The following is a 19169-nucleotide window of genomic DNA, read 5'->3' on the forward strand; positions in this document are numbered from 1 at the left end:
TCCTGTGCTGAATTAAGCTGGGACAGCAGCAGTGTGGTTGCAGGGCTTGTTTCCCCACTACCCTCCAAGAATTTAATTTTCAAGCCGCTGGACATTGTCCAACAGGAAATACAGTCTCACTGGGAAAATTCTCACAGCAGAAACCATCACACCCTATAGGAGAAGTTACTGGCTTTAAATGATAGAATGGATTCAAGTGAGATCTGGAAATGCTTCCAGGATCCCAGACAAGAGCCAATCCCTCCTCGTGCCAGGCTTTCCCGAAGCTGAACCACCTGGCACGCCTTCCCACAGCACCCAGTGGTGCACCAGGACCCAGCATGGGTGGCTGGAGAACCAACCTGCAGAAGACCTTGCAGAACCAGGTGAGCTCAATCACCCCAATATTTCCTGGGTCCACCCACTTTGGTTTGAGGGATTTTACACATCTTAAGGTAAAAGCATGAGGTACTGCCAGTCTGGTCCCAGCTGCAATACCCATGTGAGCACAGTGGGCACGTGTTGTAGCATCAGGACTCCCACACCAAACCTTGGAGTAGTCTGAAATTACAACGGAGCTGCTGCATGTCACAGAGGCACAGACAAAGGGTGAAAAGTCCCCTCTTTGTCCATTTCCTCTGAAGAGAAAAAGCAAACAAGAATTGAAATTCCTGGGAGGAACTAAGTAAGAAACCATGCTGGACCATGGTTTCTTTATAAACGATAAGTCATTTGACATATGCTGGGAAACCACACTTGGGTACCTCTGCTGACTGTGCAGGAATATGATCTTGCAGGGCTATACATAGGAAGACTGCTCTGAGACCTCTTCCATTCCCACATACTGGGAATGCAGACAGATATAGTATCATGGCTGAGAAATCAGAGGTTCAACAGCTCCACAGATGACATTGGAATTGAAAGGGATAAAAATAAAAAATACGATGTTCAGAAGACAGCAGTTTACAGTAAGCTCAAGTTTCCAGCTTGCAGAGAGGTGTTTGTTTTTAGAGAGGATGACGTGCTGCTCCCAGCAAAGATATGTAAACATTTTCTACCAAGCCAGAATGCTCTTCCTAAAGCTCCTGTCTCATGTCTACTGAAGCACTTAGGCCTCAGTGGGTCTAAGAGCTTTAAGGATGGCCAGAAATGAAAGAAAGTGAGTTCATAATCACATTTGTGGTGTTGTTTTTTTTGTTTTGGTTTGGTTTTTTGCCTGTGTGTGCTAGGGGTTTTGTTGTTGTTGAGTTGGTTTGCTTGTTTTAATGCTATGTCTATAGAATGCACTCAGAGTGTACCCTTTCTGGAAACTCAGAGATTTATGTGTTTCAGCCACTACTGATCTGGTGTGACTGGAACACCAGGAAAGAAAAATGTTCTGGGCAGTTCAACTGAACACAATCTGAGATTTAAAAAAAAGTCAAAGAAATGCTTTTGGCTTAACAAGTTTGCATCTTAAGACTACTTGACATGCTGTTAAGCTTTATGCCTCAGAGCTCTGCTGGGAAATGTTGTCAGCTTCTGAAAGGCTGGAGGTCAGACTGGAAAGCTCCTAAGCCTTGTCTGATTAGTGTGGGGAAGAGCAGAGAGGAGGTTCAGACTTTAAGGTGCAGGAACACAAACACCTGGGACGGTGCAGAGCTCCGAGGGCTGAGCGAGCCTGTCTCGCAGGGCTCTGCACTCAGCACACACAGGTTTGTGAGGCTCAGTGTGGCTCTGCTTGCTGCAAACCCCCCAGCAGTGCCCACACAACCCTGGGGAGAGCTGGATGAACAAAACCCACTTCCTGCACTGAGATTTCGGGAGCCACTTTGCAAGGCAACGCCGGCTGTTGGCTTTCCAAGAATGATGTTCAACAGAAGCTGCTCCTTATAGAAAGGAGAAAGTGCTGAATATCCCCAGCCACTGGAAGGCTGAGAAGAATTGGCTCTAGGTAAGTACGATGACAGGAACCCAAAAGCAGGGGTAAACTCTGCTGGTTTGCTGTGACGTTGATTTTGCAGCTGTATCTGCCAAAGCCCTGGGCTGTGCCTGGCCTGCTCGTGCTTGGCAGATGCGCATGCGTCTGTCGCAACCAGCAGAAGGAAATGTTACTCAGCCCCGCTTCCTTAAGGGTCTGCGGCAGAGAAGCACCCGTGCTCCACGGAGAGGCTGCGAGGGAGACAGCGAGGTACAGATGTGCTGTGGGCAGTTCACAGGGAGCTCTCACAGCTCTGCTCACCCTTACAGCCAGCTCTGGCTCACTTTCGAAGGTGTTGCTGCACCCGGGGCACCTTTGCCATGCAGAGCAAGGGTTAAGTAGGTTCATCCAGCCTGGCAAGCACAAGGCTGATGCCCTCAGCTCCTGAGGGTGGTGACTGGGCAGCCCGAGGACAGAACTGTGCCAGGGAAGTGGCACAGGCTGGGCTCTGACAGCCGTCCCAGGATGCAGCTGAGAGGGAAGGGTTGGACACACAGGAAGTTCAGGTTTTCATAGCTTGTGGGCTTGGCTTTCAGGTCTGCTGGAGGGTTACCTGCTTGCACTTTGTCATACTGTAAGTGTTTGTATCTTCATTCATTCATCTTTTTTTCTTGTGTAAGGGAAAAGGTGGCATGAAGCTGCTTTTTAAGTATAAATTTTTCTCTGTATAAAGTTATTCCTGTTAAGATATAAAAAGTAAATGCAGAGTTGCACAAGACCATGTAGCGAAATCTTCAGCAAAATGTGAAGGACACTACCTCCCTTGCTGGCAAAACATTTCTATCTGCTTTTGATGTGTTTCACCTCTGTTTATTTCTAGTTGGGGTTAGTTGATTAGTGCAGAATCCCAGCATGGAGCAGAAATGTTGGAATGTGAAAAGGAAAGAATGTCACAAGGGGACAGATTTGCAAGCTCATGTGATCAGGCAGACTGGGAGCCCCAAGTCTCGGCAGGGGAGCTGGCAGGGATTAGCAGGGGTTATCTGGAGTGGGGATAGAGGGAAGAGAGAGCAGTGAAAAAAAGCTGCCTGGAAACATCATCCCACCCCACTTCCTGCTTTCCTTTCCATTTCCCCGCTCCCCACCTCCCTCCTCAAATTCCACCCTTCAAATCTGCCAACTTCAAATTCTTCAGCCATGCCAATAGCAGCAGCATCATTGTGCTGTGCAGAGGGGGAAAAAAAGGGACAGCCATGTCCAAAAAATCTCCTGGTAGTGCTGGATCTCTTGAATGCCCTGCAATGGGAGAGAAGAATAGTTTGGAGCATTTTTCTAGGAACAGGTCTGGCTGGTGTTGCTGTGTACACAGGCAGCGCTGGAACGAGGTCTGTCTGTGAAGGAGACCCAGGCTCTTCCTCGCTCTTTGCTCTGGCAGTGTGGGGCTGCCAAGCCTTTGTTTTGGGGACCTTTGCACTGTAAACAGCTCTATGAGGGAGCTGCTCCTGTAATGATTTCCCCTCATTGGCCTGCTCTGAATACCCTTGATCCCTGCCAAAGTACAAAGGGCGTCAGAGCTGGATACATGATCATTTCCAGTTTCTGTTTCGATATCGTGTTCAGATTCTTCAGGCAGCTCAGAGTAGCTCTGTCACAGAAGATCAACAGTTGGCAGCTTTTGGCTATGGATATGTGATCCATGATAGATAGGTAATGTTGTAGGGGCAGTAAAGTGGTGAGATACATTTAAAAAGTGTTGTCTGGGTCCAAAACTGGGAGATTAAATGAAGGGTGAAGCACAGCAGGCAGCAAAGTAAAATCCCATGAGTTGGAATTATTGGTGGCTATCTGTTTAATTTTCTTCTCTTTGTAGGTGGTGTGTCTAGGATAGAGTGCAGAGCGGAGACTTTGCTGGTAAGTAATGGTATCCCCTCCTGCAAATGAGAGCTGCTTTCTCACTCCCTGTCCTCAACAGGACAGCAGGGAGAAAATAAGATTCATGAACTGAGATAAAGCCAAGGCGAACATTGGGCAAGACAGACTTCACTTGGGGGAAGTTAATTTATTGCCAATTAAAATAGATTTAAATTGTGAGAAAAGAAAATTAGATCACTTATTCCCCCCTCCATGGATTCCCAGGTTCAACTTCACTCCTTCATTCCTGAATTTTCTGCCCCCTCCTACCAAAGCAACGCAGAAGGGAAGGGAAATGGATGTTGTCCTCAGTCTGAAAGACTTGCCATCTACTCCTCCATCATTCTCAACAATTTCCCGTGCTTCAGCAGGGCTCATTTCCCATGGGCTGCAGTCCTTCAGGATAAACGTGCTCTCGCATGGGTTCTTCTCCACGGACTGCAGCTTCCTTCAGAGCCTGTCCACATGCTGCAGCATGGCCTTCTCCATGGGCTGCTGTGTGGATCTCTGCTCTGTAGACCTCCAAAGGCTGCAGGGGCACAGCTGTCTCACCATGGCCTTCTCTGTGGGCTGCAGAGGAATCTCCGTGTCTATTGGAATATAATCCCGATATTACCAGGTGGAACGTGCCTGGGCTCATCTGACCCTTGCTGCTGGGCCAAAGGTGGCAGCTGTGGTGTTCCCCCTCAGAGACACCTTTGGCTGGCTGGAAGTTGCAGTTAGGCACTTGGAACAAGTCCAGGCATGGTAGAAACTCAGTTTACCTCTGATGGAAAGGCTCCAGGCTAGGTGAAGAGGAAAAGGAGATGGATTCTGCAGAGGGTTTAATCCAGAGTTTTATTCCAAAGTCACATACGTCTGAATTGTGGTAACAGCTCCACAGAATGCTGACTACATAGTCTCCGTGTCTTTTAAGCCTGGGGGTGGGGGGAGGGAAGGGACAGGTGAGCCACCAACCAGGTGGGAGGGGGGGAAGGCTCAGGGGACAGTGACACTTGGATGAGCCAATGACCCCAGGGCTGAGGGGCATCTTTTGAACTTTTGCCAATCACACGAGGTCCCTGCTGGAATGATAAGATCGACTGACATCGCTTAGCAAGGAGGCAAGGGGAGGGGAAGGGAGAAGGTATTGCCACACCTGGGAAACTACTGGGATAGCTGAAACAGGAAATGGCATCACACTGCAGGTGTCAAGTGTATTTTCTTAAAAAGTGTTTTTAGGAAGATACATTTTTGAGAAAATCAGTGGCACAGGTCCAAGCCAGAGAGGTCAGGGTCATTTCGGAGGTGCTTACCATGCCCCATAAACATCCAAACACCAATTCCTCAGTTCTGGGGCAAACCTGCACTTTCCAGCTGAAAGGGGTCTCCCTTTTTAAGAAGTGAATAGATTTCTGATCAGACCAGGGATACTGCACAATTTGACAGTTTTGGAAAAGACCCCTACTTTGATCTGGATTTCTTTTCCAATGCAGGGCAGAGCAAGCAGCCAGGTGCCCATCAGCTCTTCTGCACTTGTGTTGTCTCCCGACTCATCTGTCTGCTCCTGAAAATGGAGTATGTCTGGTATTGGCTCGATGATTCCAACCAGTGGATTGAGTATGGGAAAGAGGTGAAATTCATCTGCTGTTCATGCCAAAAGCTTTTGTTAAGCCATCTTTGGAGAGTTCTTTAGAGCGTGTTGTTCTGCAGCTGTTGTGTTCTACACGCACTGCTGGGTGCCCCTGCAGTGCTGCTCCAATGCCTGGGTGGAATTGTCTTCTTAATTGTCCCTCAAAGCAGGACTGGAACTCTGTGAAAGCTTTCAAGGGACTGGCTTGGGAAGCGGGTGCATTTTCCAGAGCTGACAAACATCATTTGGCTGGAGCTGACCACACAGGCTGTGGGGTTCTTTGTTGCTGCTGTTAGAAGTAGCTGCGCTCCATGGGGTACCCCTCCATCTCTGGAGAACAAAATGCTTGAAGCCACAGAGACTTCAAAACATTCTCCTGCTATAGGGGCCTGGGGAAACATTGATATTTCCCCACAGTGGCACCCAAACCAAAAGGTGGTTTCTAACACATATAATTTCCTTGTTCTTTCTGCAGCACCCAGGTCACGCCACTGCCACTGTAACATCTGCATTTCTGGAGAATGAATATCAAGCTGACAAGAATGGTATTATTTTCTTCAGGGCTGGTTCTCAGCAGTATCTGTTAAACTTTGCAGGTGAAGTATCTCCTTGTTTTAATTTCATTTCATAGTGCAGCTGGCTTGAAGGTTTTCACATTATGTCTGCATCTCTTTGAACAGCTTTTCTTCCTTCTGCAAATTTTCTCCAAGCAGAAATTGAGCAGTAGGTAAATTTCTCTAAACTTTTGACATGCCCCACTTGAGCTTCTACACTTGGGCATCTGTAGTCAAAAAAACCACACCTGACAATATTGTACATTCAGAAGAAGAGTTGAGAGTAAATGGCACCTTGGCTTATACATTTGTGTTTATATACCTGAAAAAGAAGAATGAAAAATCAGGGAAAAAAAAAACACACTGAAAAGTCAAAAGGTGAAGAAGTGAGCCTATACTGAACATCTTGGAAGCTTCTTACAGGGAGAGAAAGCACAGTGCAGCAAACAAAAATTTAGGGCTGGTTGCATAGAGAGAGAAATGGGAAAATGAAAAATGCTTTTCTGTTTCTAATTTATTTACCCATCTTAAAACTCCTGTTAGCTTTCCAGACTTTAAATGTTTCCTGGCATGAGTAAAGAGTAGTGTTTAAAGGAGGAAACAATGGATAATTAGCCATGTCACACAGCATGTGCTCTGTGATATTGTTACAGGACCAAGAAGGGAGGGCAGGCTTTGCTTTTAGCACCATGGAGCAGCCCTGTGCTGCCAGGAGAGCCAGGTTTGTGGCCCCCATTGCACTGAAAACTCTTTCCTGCTACAGGCCTGCCATCAGATGTGGTTTTCTCTGGCCAGCAGCCTGGATGTGAATACCAGTGCAGGTGCAGTTGGTGCTTGGTTGCCTTCAAGTTTCACAGCCTGTGCTAGCAGGTGGCTGACCTTGCTGATCTCCAAGTAGGAGCAGTGCAAGTGGGAATGAAATTTGCACTGGGGTGGGTGCGATAGAGAGGGCACCACAATGCAATATTCAGGGTTACCTCCTCTTTTATTTTTACTTAACATGGATGAGCCTGTCCCTAGACAATGAATTATCTTATTATTGAGTTAGTGTGTTTTTCTTTCAAGACATGGTCCAAACAAATGTGCTCTTTAAAACTCAAAGAAGTGTTATTCGACTGCCTAAAGAATCTGAAGATGGACAAGATGGAAGGTAATACACATTCATTGTTTAACAGTGTCTCTAGAGGACAGCACCTTTCTGCTAAGTTCCTCCTACCTGCCTAGAATGCAATTTTCTATTTCTTAAATTAATTTTTAGATACCTTTTCCTGACTGGTTTAACAGTACATTTTGCAGTGACAGTATTTGTAAATTATGCAACGTTTCTGTAAAACTCTCTGGAGGGATGTTTGCTGGCAGTCTCTGGCAGCTGTGACAGACCACTAGAGCAGATCTGCTCTCTCTGTGAGAGGCAAGGCCACATAGGGCTGACACAACTGTGCCAGGAAGTTTTATTCCTTGATTTATGCCCCAACACTAATAAATAAACTGTGCAGCAATTAGGAGCGAGGGACTGCCAATCCCAAGAGCTGTGGTGCATGTGGATGTCATCTCTGGGAAAGCTGAGGATAAACTAAAACTCAGAACAGGCAAATCCATTGAAATAAAGTGAATTAGAGGCACTTACTTGAGATACCCTATCTTATGTAGCTTTTTCTAAAATAAGTTCAGCTTAATTTAAACACATCTGCTATAAATGTTATTTGTGCTACTGATTTCTTTTAGTAAGAGCTGTCTCTGCTTTAGCAACTCACCAGCAGAGAGTGTATGTGAAGCTGAGGGTTCAATTAAAGTGTTGGTTCAACCTAAGGTGTGTTCATTCAAAAAGAAAACAAACTATAGCTTGTGAATGGATGCCTGAAGGCTGCTTTAGAGCCCGTGGTTAGATTCACCAGAAGGGGGATTTGGTTAGGAGTATGACCAGCTGACTGGCTCCTTTTTCTATTCTGTAGCCAAAACACGACTCTATCACATCCTGTCTATCCTCCACAGTGGGACCAAACTGCACTACCTGATATTGGGTACAAGGTAGGACTTTTCAGCTCTACAGTGGGTGGGGAGAACTCTCTCCTGTACTGTTTTTTTTTTCCAAGACCATAATTCAAGGCAATTGAGATGTTACCAGCTTTTAAATGTGTCTTGTAAAATAAGCAGCTATGATGTGAAACAAGACTGACAGTTCATATTCAGAACAGATGTGCATTTCCTGGGAGGCTCTCTGAGAATGATGTGGTATCATCTCCCCTATAATATCACACAGGGTAAGAAAGGCCATTGCTGCTCACACCTGTCCTTTGCACTCTCCCAGGGCACTTCATCCCCTGATAAACCAGATTAATTGTATCTTAAGGTGGTATTTCCTCTGTCAGTTTGGGGCAGGATGTTATTTGCTGTGGTAAACTGCAGCTTAGCCCTGCAGGGCAGAGTAGACTAGTGTGTCAGATTAAGGGGAAACTTTCACTCTGCTTCAGCCTGAATGCTGCTGTGCATTTTAACTTTAGGTTACTCTGAGCTAAAGATAGTCCTGATATGAAGGTGCACCCTCAAAAGGAAGTTGTGTGGGGGTGCACTGGTTTCCCTCAGTTGGTGCCTGTGCTTCCACATGGGGACTGATGGTAAAGGAGGGTTGATAGGAAAAGCAGAAGCAGCTTGTGATTTTTGTGGAAGGGCTTTTCAGCAGATGTGAGGAGGTTGAGGAGTCCTTTGAAAGGACTGGGAGTTGTTATTCTCAGTAATACCTTATTTTTAGTGCTTTAAAAATATTCAGTTGATACAGCTCAGCACTGATTCCCAAGAATATATAAAAATCAAGAGGCTGTTTGAGAAGACAATGAAAGGTTACTGCATCAACAAACTGCAGAGGATTCAGAACCCAACACTTTGGGACATCTTTCAGTGGTTTGTATCTATTTTATTTCATTATCCTTACTGTATGAGAAGACTGGTATTTTCTGATCTCTTGTCCTCCATAGTCTACATTTGGAACTGCCAAATTCAGCAGTCCAGCAGAGGTGAGGCTGCCACATATCTCTCTGCCCAGGTCTGGCTGGTGGCCCAGACTTATGACTGTCCCAAAACCTGGCTCCCTGAGGCCAAGGCTTCCCTGGGGCAGTCATGGAAGGGGACTGGGGCTCCTCTCTCTGTGACTGAGTTGTTAGCATTGTATCTGTATTCTTTTGTGTGTGCAGAAATTAGCCTTTTATCCCTAGCAAGATATCTGTGTGATTCTTGCTAGTGTTATTCAAAAAGTAAATTATTTTCCTTCATCATAACTGAGCTTTGGTGTTTCAGGTTTATTCTTTTGGTTTTAGCCTCTTCCACATAGGAGTTAGGAAAAAAAAAAAAGGAGGAGACTTTTTTTGGTGATAAGGGCAGAGATTATACAATCTTCACTGTAGCTTCACACAGCTCTGTTTTATAATCATATTTATGTATTCAGGATTTATATAACATGGGAACTGACCAATTCCTAGTCAGAGATGTTTGTCTCTTTACTCTCTCATGTGGTATAAAGTTGTGGGAGACACAGTCCATAGTGCTGCAGAGAACTTTTTGTTCTGCTGGCAGGAGCCAGCCGTGTGGCAGGGTACCAGCAGAAGTGCAAAGCAGGCAGTAACCCCACCGAGAGTGGTTTGTGTCACTGTTCCTCCATGACCCAGAAGAAGGAGGAGTTTAGTTGGGAAATTTTCCTTCTTTGAACCAGGAAAACAAGTAGGGGTTTGTTGGTTTGTTTTTTTGGTATTTTTTTGTTGTTGTTGTTGTTATGTTGGGGGGTTTTTTGTTTGTTTTTGGTGGGTTTTTTTTGTTTGGTTTTTTTTTTGGTGGTGGTGGTGGTGTTGTTTTGTTTTTTTTTTTTTTTTGTTTTGTTTTGTTTTGTTTTGTTTTTTTTTTTGGTTTTTTGGTTTTTGGTTTTTTTTTGTTGTTGTCTCTAGGCAAAAAGAAAAGATGAAGAAGCTCCATAAATTGAAAGGGGTGAACGAGAGGCTCCTGTTCCATGGCACAAGTGCATCCCATGTGTCTGCCATCTGTGAGCAGAACTTTGACTGGAGACTCTGTGGGACCCATGGGACAATGTATGGAAAAGGTACAAGTGCAGAAGGGTGTAGGGGCTGTAGCAGCAGTGACTGCAGACCCCAGCCAGGCTGGGGGATGTGGGTGCAAAGTGACTGATGGTTCCTGACCCATGTACTCCTGCCTTTAGGGCACGGTCACCTGTGCACATCTGCATTGCTTTAGGTAGCACCCACAGCAGCAATCCCATTCCAGGAAGGCCTAGAAACACCTCTCTTTGCCTCAGGTGCCTGCTCTTGGACAGGTGGGACTGGGAAGCTAATGGTGAAATGTTGCCTGGAGTTGGTTGGTACTTTACAATAAGCCAGTGTGGCAACACCTGGCAAGAATGTTCCCACACGTTGTAGGGCTAGCTGGGCTTGTTGGATTGCTGGCTGCCAAGGTGCTGTCAGCACGTGCTTGTCCCTAGGCTGGTGTGTTGTCTGACCTGTGGCTTTTTCTGCTCCCTAGGAAGCTACTTTGCCAGAGATGCCAGCTATTCCCATGAGTACTGCTCCTCTCTCGGTGGGCGCTACCACATGTTCATAGCTCAGGTTCTTGCTGGAGACTTTGTGCGGGGGAACCCTGAGTACTGCCGCCCTCCACCCAGAGACAAAAACTCAAACAGACTTTATGACAGCTGCGTGGATGACCCCACAGACCCTTCCATCTTTGTCATCTTTGAGAAGCAACAAATTTACCCTGCCTATATCTTGGAGTACAGCCTTGAGACCAGCTGTGTGGTCCTGTAATGAATGGTGGAACATCTTTTGAATTCACACTGAATAAATTACTCTTCAGTACATTTTTTAAAATGTTTGTTCAATTTTAGTTGTAGCTTTAGAACTCTTTGTAGTGCACTGAACCAGTATCAATCCTCTGATTGTTTTGGGGGGCATAGTTTTTTGTTAGGGATTATTCTTTCCCCAGGAACAGTGCCAAGCTTTAGCATTCAGCATATCTCTAGCCTGGAATGGGGATGTACCTGCTTTGCATACCATGATGCAGCGATACCTGCTGAGTTGAAATGACCTTTATACACTGATATAGTCACCTTGGTTTGATTCCTGCCTGTGATGGTGCTGATATGCCAAAGGGAGGCTGGGCAGGAAGTGTGGAAGAAGGAAAAGTGAAAGTACCTACATCATGGTGCTCAAAAGAGGAATCATGGCCTGCCTTTGAAGTAAATGGTAGGAAGCTCCTGCATCCTGAAGGCTTTGTAATTAATGCTGGTAAAGAACTTTACTTTGTTTCCTGGTCACATTGCTGACATTTCTTCTTACCTTGTTCTGCTGTGTCAAGTCTGCATGTCTCTGTGACACCCTGTCCTTCCTCTGTTCCCACTGGATTCAGGTCAAGAAAAGCAGGGATATGGCAGCTGCTGAAGTTAGATCCCCACCATGCCATTTGGGAAGTCTATGCTGAGCTGAATAATGGCCCACAGCAGTGTCCCACCAGGGCTGTGGAGCCAGTTCCTGCAGCAGTGAGCAGTGAGACACAGGGGCTTTGTGAGGGCATGGCCACCTCCTTGCCACCCTGCAGGCTGGCACTGGTGGTGGCTGCTCTGGATTACCCTGATGCTGCTGCCTGGCACTTCTCTGGGAGATGGAGAAGTGCCTCAGTGGTGTGTGCTCCAGCTAGGATGGATGGTGGGGAAAGCTTGAATTGTGGTCATAGTACTTGAAACTTGGTGGATAATGGGATAACATTTGGGATGAGTGATAGCATGGAAACAAAAATTAATGATTTATTTTAAAACAGTGGTGAAGTGTAAGTTGTAATTCAGTAGAGGAGTCACAAGTAGTTCAACTGTGTGTCCCATAGCTGGGAGGAACCAAGAGGAGGGCTGTGTTTAGGATCTCATCAGCTTTCCTAAAGCTGCTATCTTCAGGCACAATCAATGCCTTTACAAAATTTTGAAAGACAGGGGACTGCAGTAAGTCCCTAAGCTGCACTAATTCATGCAATTCCATGTCTCACTGCTTTTGCAGAAGCCTAAAGGTTGTTTTTTAGCAAATTGGTGATCTAGTCTTGTCAGTCACAGGTGAGCAGAGAACTTTCCACACAGTCAGGAAGTAAAAATGAAAGTCACTTAAAGTGACTTAAAGTGGATAGGAAGGGACTGAACAGTGACCATTTTCAGCTGTCACCCTACATTGGTCCCTGCAACATTCCATAGATTTCTTCCATGGTTTTATCAGCTTAAGGAGGCTTGGACGTGCAGCCTTTGGGCAGGACAGGGGCTGGGAGATGAAGGGTTTTGGAAGAGTTTTGCTATTATACAAAATACTCCGTGGAATGATGCCTGTGTATAAATCATCTTCCCCCATTCTTCTCCTCCATGACAGAAGAAACCACCCATCATGTGGGAGAAAGTTATTTCCAGCAAGGTGGGCTTCAGAGTATGATTGCCAAATTCATCAGAGGCTGGAGAAGGTAAGGAAGAGCCTGCTGAGAAGCAGGCCAGCCACAGGAAAAGGGGGGGGGTTGTTGATCTGAAAAAGAGGAAACCAGGCAGAGACCAGAGGACATGTGCAAACATGCACCGTTTGGAAGAAAAATAAGATTTTCCAGTAAGTCAAAACTATTTCTGACTACAGGGAGAGTTTCTCACAGCCTCCAGCTGCCTCCAGAATTAGGTGCTGGGTGTTCTATCAAGAAGATCAGGCAGGATCTGGTGTGAGCAGATGTAACAGTGTGCAGTGGTGTGGCACTGCTGGGGCTCTGCAGGTGCTGGAGTACCAGATCTGACATGGAAGTTCTCCTTGAGGAGCCTGTGCTCTTTCAGGGTCACCCTCTGCAACTCTCCCTTTGTGCTACTGCTCAAAGGAGCACTCCCACCTCCAGGTGGGTGCTGCTGCTGTTTCCCCCATACCTGGATGGGGGCAGTAGATGCAGGGAATTCACCTGCTTGAAAACTGACCTAGCCAAAACCCCCACAAAACCCAAACCCAAAATACAGTGTTCAGCATGAGCTTGTGTCATGAGCCAGTTCTGCTTGTGTCAACACCAACAGAGAGCTGAGCAGGCTGCAGCATGATTTTTAATTGGCATGAGATGATCCTGAACCCCTAGCCCAAGCAGATCTGGGAATCTAAAGCTAAAAGACTCAGGAATATTTCAGCCAGTGAGGCGCTGACAGCAGAAGCTGCTAGTAAAACTGAAAAGCAACTTAATCTATGAATACTTTTTCATGGGACTTTTGTTCAGGATCATAAATTTGCTAAATCTTCTTCCCAACCTGAACCTCTGGCTGCCTCTAGAGTACCTGGGTGCCTTCAAAGTACTAAACAGAAAGCATTCCTCAGCACCCTTTTAGATGAGAAATGCTTGCAAACCATCAGCAATGTGTGTGCTAGTTGGCAGGCACCAAGCATGGATCTGTTGACTTTTCATTCACTTTTTGTTTCCCATGAAAAAAATTAGGATCTGTTGAGAAAGGGTTAATTTATTTCTGACTCATGCATGTGATTGACAGTTCACAGTCACCAAGATGGTGGTGGGACAGGTCTGGCCTGAGGAACGCTGATTTCTGAGGGGTTTGCTTCTTCCTCCCTCAGCCAGCCTGACACAGGATGGGCAGTGCTGCAGGGGGCTTGTTCTGCAGCAGCAGCCTCTCTTTGTCATCTCCTGGACAGGCTGCTGTGGGCATCAGCAGCTTCTCCAGTCATTTCTTTAGCAATTGCTTTTCAGGAACCAGCAACTATTCATAAGGATCAATGGATGCATTTTGTAATCATATAAATAATGTATTTTTTCTATGTGTTCAAATGTACTGTCTTTGCCTGCAAGGATGTTAGCTCAAGTGATCTTTTCATCATAATGTATTTCTAATTGATTTTATTGTGGTTCTCTTAGGGCTTCACAGCGTGCCTAGCTTTAACATAGTTGGTTACATATTCATGCAACTGGTGTAGGCTTTCTATTAAATAACACCTCAGCAAGTTTTCAGGCTTTCTTTTCATTTACTGGTGCCGAGTTTGACTTCTCAGTATTTTTAAGAAACCTTTTAACAATTTTGACAGAATTTATTACAGGATGATTAAACTGCAGAAACCTAATGCTTGATTGAATGTGCTGAATGACATATTATTTTCCAAAACATTCAAACTGTTAAAAATCAACCTGAGCCCCATAACCTGGCATGACCACTGTATGGGTGCCAGGTGAAGAAAACACAGATATTGTTCTTGGCATGACATGCTCAACAATTGCATTATTTAACAAGGCTGTTTCTAGATTGAGGGAATAATGAACCCAGATCACTGTGGTAATGATGGGGGCTGACGGTTTGGGGAAAGGCAGGAGTCTTTAGTTAGGGGCCTGTAGGTGACAAATCCCAGGCAACAGCTTTTTCTGGTTGTTCCTGTTCTTTTTCAGTGCCTCTTGTCTGGCATGTTGAGTCCTAGGCATGATTTCCCAGAGCAACTCAAACTGTCTTTACAAGTTTACTTTTACATCTAGCTTACAAATAGGAGCAATAGGGAAGGCTGACCTGGTTCTTATCCATCTGTTCTTAATAAGCTTAGATTTCCCTTCCAGATGGTTTCCAGCGATGTCAGAGGGCCCATTAATTGGTGTGCCTGTGTTCAACTTAGAAATGCTTGGGAAATGTCTACACGTGATATCCCCACCACTGGAGGAAGCTTTGTCTTTACTCACTCCCAAGGAGAAGTTTTATTTCAGTGTGTGTCCTGTAAAAAATTTTTCTTGGTCTGTACCTTCAGCTTTGGTCTCCTTAACTGAATTTTATTTTCAATATCATTTTCCATTTAGTAAGTCCAAAGCAGGTGTTGGAAGTCACATTGGTCTCTGGTTAAACAATTTGCGTACCCTTTCATTCTTGCTTCTTGTGGGCTCTTTCTGACTGCATTTTGCAGATAGATCCTTGCAACTTCCAGTTTGCTTTTCTGTTAAAAATTCCTGCAGGTTTATCGGGCTTTTTTACTATGTTCTATAGCATCCATCTCAAGCTGTGATCCATTCTGCTTCCTGAAAGCCAGCTGACCTTTGTTTTGTCTCTCAGCTCAAGCAAGTTCTTCTAAGAGTCTTTTTTTATATCCTTTTTCCTCTTAGATCCTCATACAATATGACCTCATTTTACCAGTGACACAACCTCTGCCTTCACATAACTTATTTGATTGAAGGTCCTCATATCAATCCTAATGTCTTTAAAAATCCCTTTTTTGTTTGTTTGTTTGTTTTGTGGGGTTTTCTGGTCGGTTGGTTGGTTTGGTTGGGTTTTTTTCACTATGCAAGTCAAATTCCTTACTAACAGACTGTCCTCTGTGCATTTCCTTAGAAATGTGATTAGTTTCACTGTAGGCTACTAACTAAACCCAAACTTTGAGACAGTGCTATCAAAATACAGTTTTCCTATCAGGATCTTCTCCACCTGCTGCTATGCCTGAACTCTGAGTAACTCAATGACATGCCTTGATCACTGGCTTTTCTTTTCTTTCCCAGATTGATCTTGGGATTGTTTTTCTTTTCTTCCCCTCAACTTTCAATTCTACTTGCTCCTGTTAACATGTGGCATCTAGGCAGTTTCCCAAGCTGAAACATAATTAATGACATTCATAAGTAAAAAATCTGCATTACATAACTGGGAAGACAACTTGCAGGACTCTTCTCTATCTAAATGCCATCAAGCAACATAAAAATTAACATAATCCTCTAATGACTGTTAATTCAAGATGATTGTGAAAGTTGTTGTTCATCAAGAGAAGCAGCTCTTTGCAGTGGCATGAGCTACATGGATTGGATAGCCAGGTGATCTATTCCCACAATTGTGGAGGTTTTATTGGGGAACTTATAAATAAAAACTTGCCTTTTCATTAGGCAAATTCAGAAGTATTGACTTCTACAGGTAAAACATGGATAACAACCAAATAATACTATTGTTAACTAACCAAGCTCAGGTGTCTGCTCAGTGCCTGTTCTGTGGGCTGGCACACTCAGAGGGCAGAAAATGGCATGCCTGGGTTTGAGCACAGGCAAAAAGAAAATCCAAACCTTTTAGGACTTGTTTTCTTCCCTGAGGATTTGGAGGCTGGACAGAGTTTGGGTTTCCCTCTCAAGACTACAGTTAAGCAAATTGCCAGAAGCTGATAAGCTTTTTCTTCTCACTCCCTGTCTGTGTGCTCTCTGCATGTCTTGTGCCTTGACTCAGAGTCTCCCCATGTGCATTTTGATGTATTCTGCAGCATCTCATAATTTTACTCAGATCTCTCATGAGGGGACCTTCAGAGGCTGAGGCCTGAATGTTATTTTCTTAACCAAACCAGAGCCTTCCAACATTTCTTTTATTATTTTTTTTTAATATGTTGTGTGGGCATCTATGAGGAGCGTGCTCTTTCCTTTTGCAAATCCTAACTTACAGCAGAAAACGGTGCCAGAAAGCTCTCCCATGTGCTGACAATTGGATCATTTGGAGACCATTTTGAGAGCTATGGTGATGTTCTCTAACCCTCTCTGGAAGGGCTGAGGAGAAAGCAGCAAGCAGCACGGACGGTAGAGATAGATGGGACTCTGGGGAGGCACCACCCCACCAGTCCCCAACCATGTGCGCTGTGATGGGAGGTGGGGTTGAGCTGGAATGCACTGGGAAACTCCAAGTTGTAGGCAATTACATCTGGTTAGCAAATAAAATGCTGTTCTGCAGGTCTTTTAAGCCAATTGTTTTTCTGATGGATAATTCCTTTTTTTTTTCCCCCCTAAGTCTCCAAACTACTGTGCTCCTGCTTTAACCTCTACACAGTCAGAGAAGGCAATTCAGGCTGACCAGACTGGCACTCTCCAGTTTCAAGCAAATTATTGGAAGTATGAAATCAACTTCAAAGGTGAAGCATCTGTTTGCTTGATCTCTGATGCAGGTGGGATGCGACTAGTGCTGCAACATAGCATGTCCTGCACGGCAAGGCTTGCAGGCCAGGACAAAAGAGGTGTGAATAGCTCTTCACTGATTTTAAGCAGTCAGTGCTACAGCAGCATGGAGGGGAGTGTGGAAAGAAGGGGATTCTCTGCTAAGCAGGCACAGGATAAATGCAGATGTTGGTGCAAGGAAGGATACAGCCCAAGCAGAGGGAGATGTTCAGGATGCGAGCTGAGGGTGGTTTTGGGAAGCCCCCGAACGTGGCTGCAGGACTGACTGGGCCGGGTCCCTTGATCTTTTGGTCTGGGTATCCCCAAGAAGCAAACTGCTCCTTGAAACAGGGCAAAACAAGGCCACGATCTGTTCTTCGGCTGTCAGATAGGTCTTGATGTGCGCGTTCAGAGTCAGCGCGATCGACACTGAAAGTGGAGATAGCACATGACAAAAGGAGAATACAAATTAAGCGTGCTCCAAAAAGGTGAGCCGAATTTCCCTGCGTTTCCGCCGGTGCCGGGCGGAGAAGGAGTCCCTGGAGCGCTGTCGGGACGTTTCCCGGAGCCCTGTCCCTGTCCCTAGGTGGCGGTGCCCGCCCAGCCCGGAGCCGCCGCCGCCTGGCGGGCAGGCCGGAGGATCCGGCCCAGCTGCGGCGCCCTGTGGCGGGGCCGGCTGAGGGCGAACTGACAGCAGCGCAACATTTTCGGGGTCCCGTCCCTCATGGGCATCTGCACCGCAGGCAGGTGGGTGCCCCCTCCCCGGAAAGTCCCGCTTTAATCGCTGCTGCTGAGCACCAGGCGCGGATTAGTGCGGAGCGAGCAGAGCTGCCTGCCGGAGGGTCTGTGAGGCAGGGCGCGCTGCAGAGCGCACCGGAGGGCTGCAGTGTTACTGCCAAGGCTTTTGCCACTGCCAGAACAGCATCTGCCTCTGTCATTGCCCGTGTCCATCCTTCTGCACTATCTGCCCATCACTGACGGCCCTCTGTGTGGGCAGGACGGAAAGCTGCCCGATGGGCACAGCCGCTGTGTTGAATACAGAGAGCAAGTGAACATCTCCCTCTGACGCCCAGCACCCACTCCCTTCCTTCTCTACTTACCCCACAAGGTAGGAAATACTGTCTCATATCGGGACAAGAGGTGTACCAGAGCCTGTCCCTATCACTGAATGATAGAGGTGCCCAAACAAAATTAGAAGCTCAAGGCAGACTTGTAGCAATCCTTTCCAAACTGCTCTGCCTGCCTGAGGCAAATTTTGGCTTGAAGATCTCCTGCACCAGAGTTGGTATCTATATATGTAATAACTGGATGTGTCTTTGTTTCAGTAATTATTCCATCACTTTTTAAATTGGTATAAAATTTTACCTTCCACAACATCTTGTAGCAAATATTCCCACAGCTGAACGGGATATTGCTTGAGGGAGCCTCTCCTTTGCCTTGCTTTGAACTTAGCACCTGCCAGCTTTGTTTAATAAAAGGGGTGCAGATATTCTCCCAATGCTTTCTTCATCATATCACACATTTTTGCATTTTTTTTTTCTCAATGCTCCCAGGAAGCACAGCTCTGAGAACAGGCTGCCTTTACAGATGGCTTGGGAATTTTTTGAAAACTCATTTTAATTTGAAAGTTCTGGTGTGTGAGAAGAGCTCACTTTCTGCATACTTCTGCTGAAAAACAAATCCCAGAAAATCACCTGCTTTTCCCATCAAAACTATCAAACCAGGAGCCATCGCCATCTATAAGCTCACTTGGAAATAGCTCCAGAGCCAGGATTTGCACTTTCTTCTTCTGGGGAGCCTCTATTCCACCTCTGAGAGCAGTCAGAGGAGTGTGAAGGGCATCAGGGAGCAAGGAGGCTGGCACTGCAGGGGTGAAGGGAGGTGACATGCATGAGTAATCAGATGGCACTGCAGCCACCAGGGGTCCTTGGTTGGGGGACACAAAGAGAAGAGATGGACATGAGAGAGACCCTCCAACCTGCTTTACACTGAAAGAGGGTAGGCCAAAATTAGATGTTAGTAAGAGATTCTTTACTATGACAGTGGGGATGCACTGGCACAGGTTGCCCAGGGAAACTGTGGACGCCCCATCCCTGGAAGTGTTTAAGGCCAGATTGAACAGAGCTTTGAGCAGTCTGTGGAAGGTGTTTCTGCTCATGGAACTAGATGATTTTATGGTCCCTTCCAACCCAAACAATTCTAAAATAGTTTCTGAAATTCTATTCTATTCTAAATATTTCTAAAATTCCATGAAACACATAAGAGGAACCTTGACACAGCTCAAAGACAAACTCATGAT

The 19169-nt window shown here is 45.8% G+C and overlaps 1 protein-coding gene across 3 annotated transcripts; it reads left to right on the forward strand.

Annotated features, from left to right (window-relative positions):
• The first annotated feature begins 113 nt into the window (after positions 1-113).
• Positions 114-10811, forward strand: LOC139587856 (protein mono-ADP-ribosyltransferase PARP12-like). 3 transcript variants are annotated; one of them, XM_071422508.1, is made up of 9 exons: positions 1977-2149; positions 3750-3790; positions 5266-5402; positions 5878-5998; positions 7022-7106; positions 7909-7984; positions 8724-8854; positions 9889-10040; positions 10478-10811. In XM_071422508.1, exons 3-9 carry the CDS (start codon positions 5343-5345, stop codon positions 10756-10758), a joined length of 906 nt encoding a protein of 301 aa, XP_071278609.1. In that variant the 5' UTR covers positions 1977-2149; positions 3750-3790; positions 5266-5342; the 3' UTR covers positions 10759-10811. The 3 variants fall into 3 exon arrangements, with proteins under 3 accessions (XP_071278608.1, XP_071278609.1, XP_071278610.1); XM_071422509.1 differs by lacking the exon at positions 1977-2149 and adding an exon at positions 3350-3586; XM_071422507.1 differs by lacking the exons at positions 1977-2149; positions 5266-5402 and adding an exon at positions 114-365.
• Positions 10812-19169: the final 8358 nt, after the last annotated feature.

Source organism: Agelaius tricolor, unplaced genomic scaffold, assembly GCF_023055355.1.
Source record: "Agelaius tricolor isolate 1412-34295 unplaced genomic scaffold, bAgeTri1.0.p SCAF_3, whole genome shotgun sequence".
In the NCBI taxonomy this organism is placed as follows: Eukaryota; Metazoa; Chordata; class Aves; order Passeriformes; family Icteridae; genus Agelaius; species Agelaius tricolor.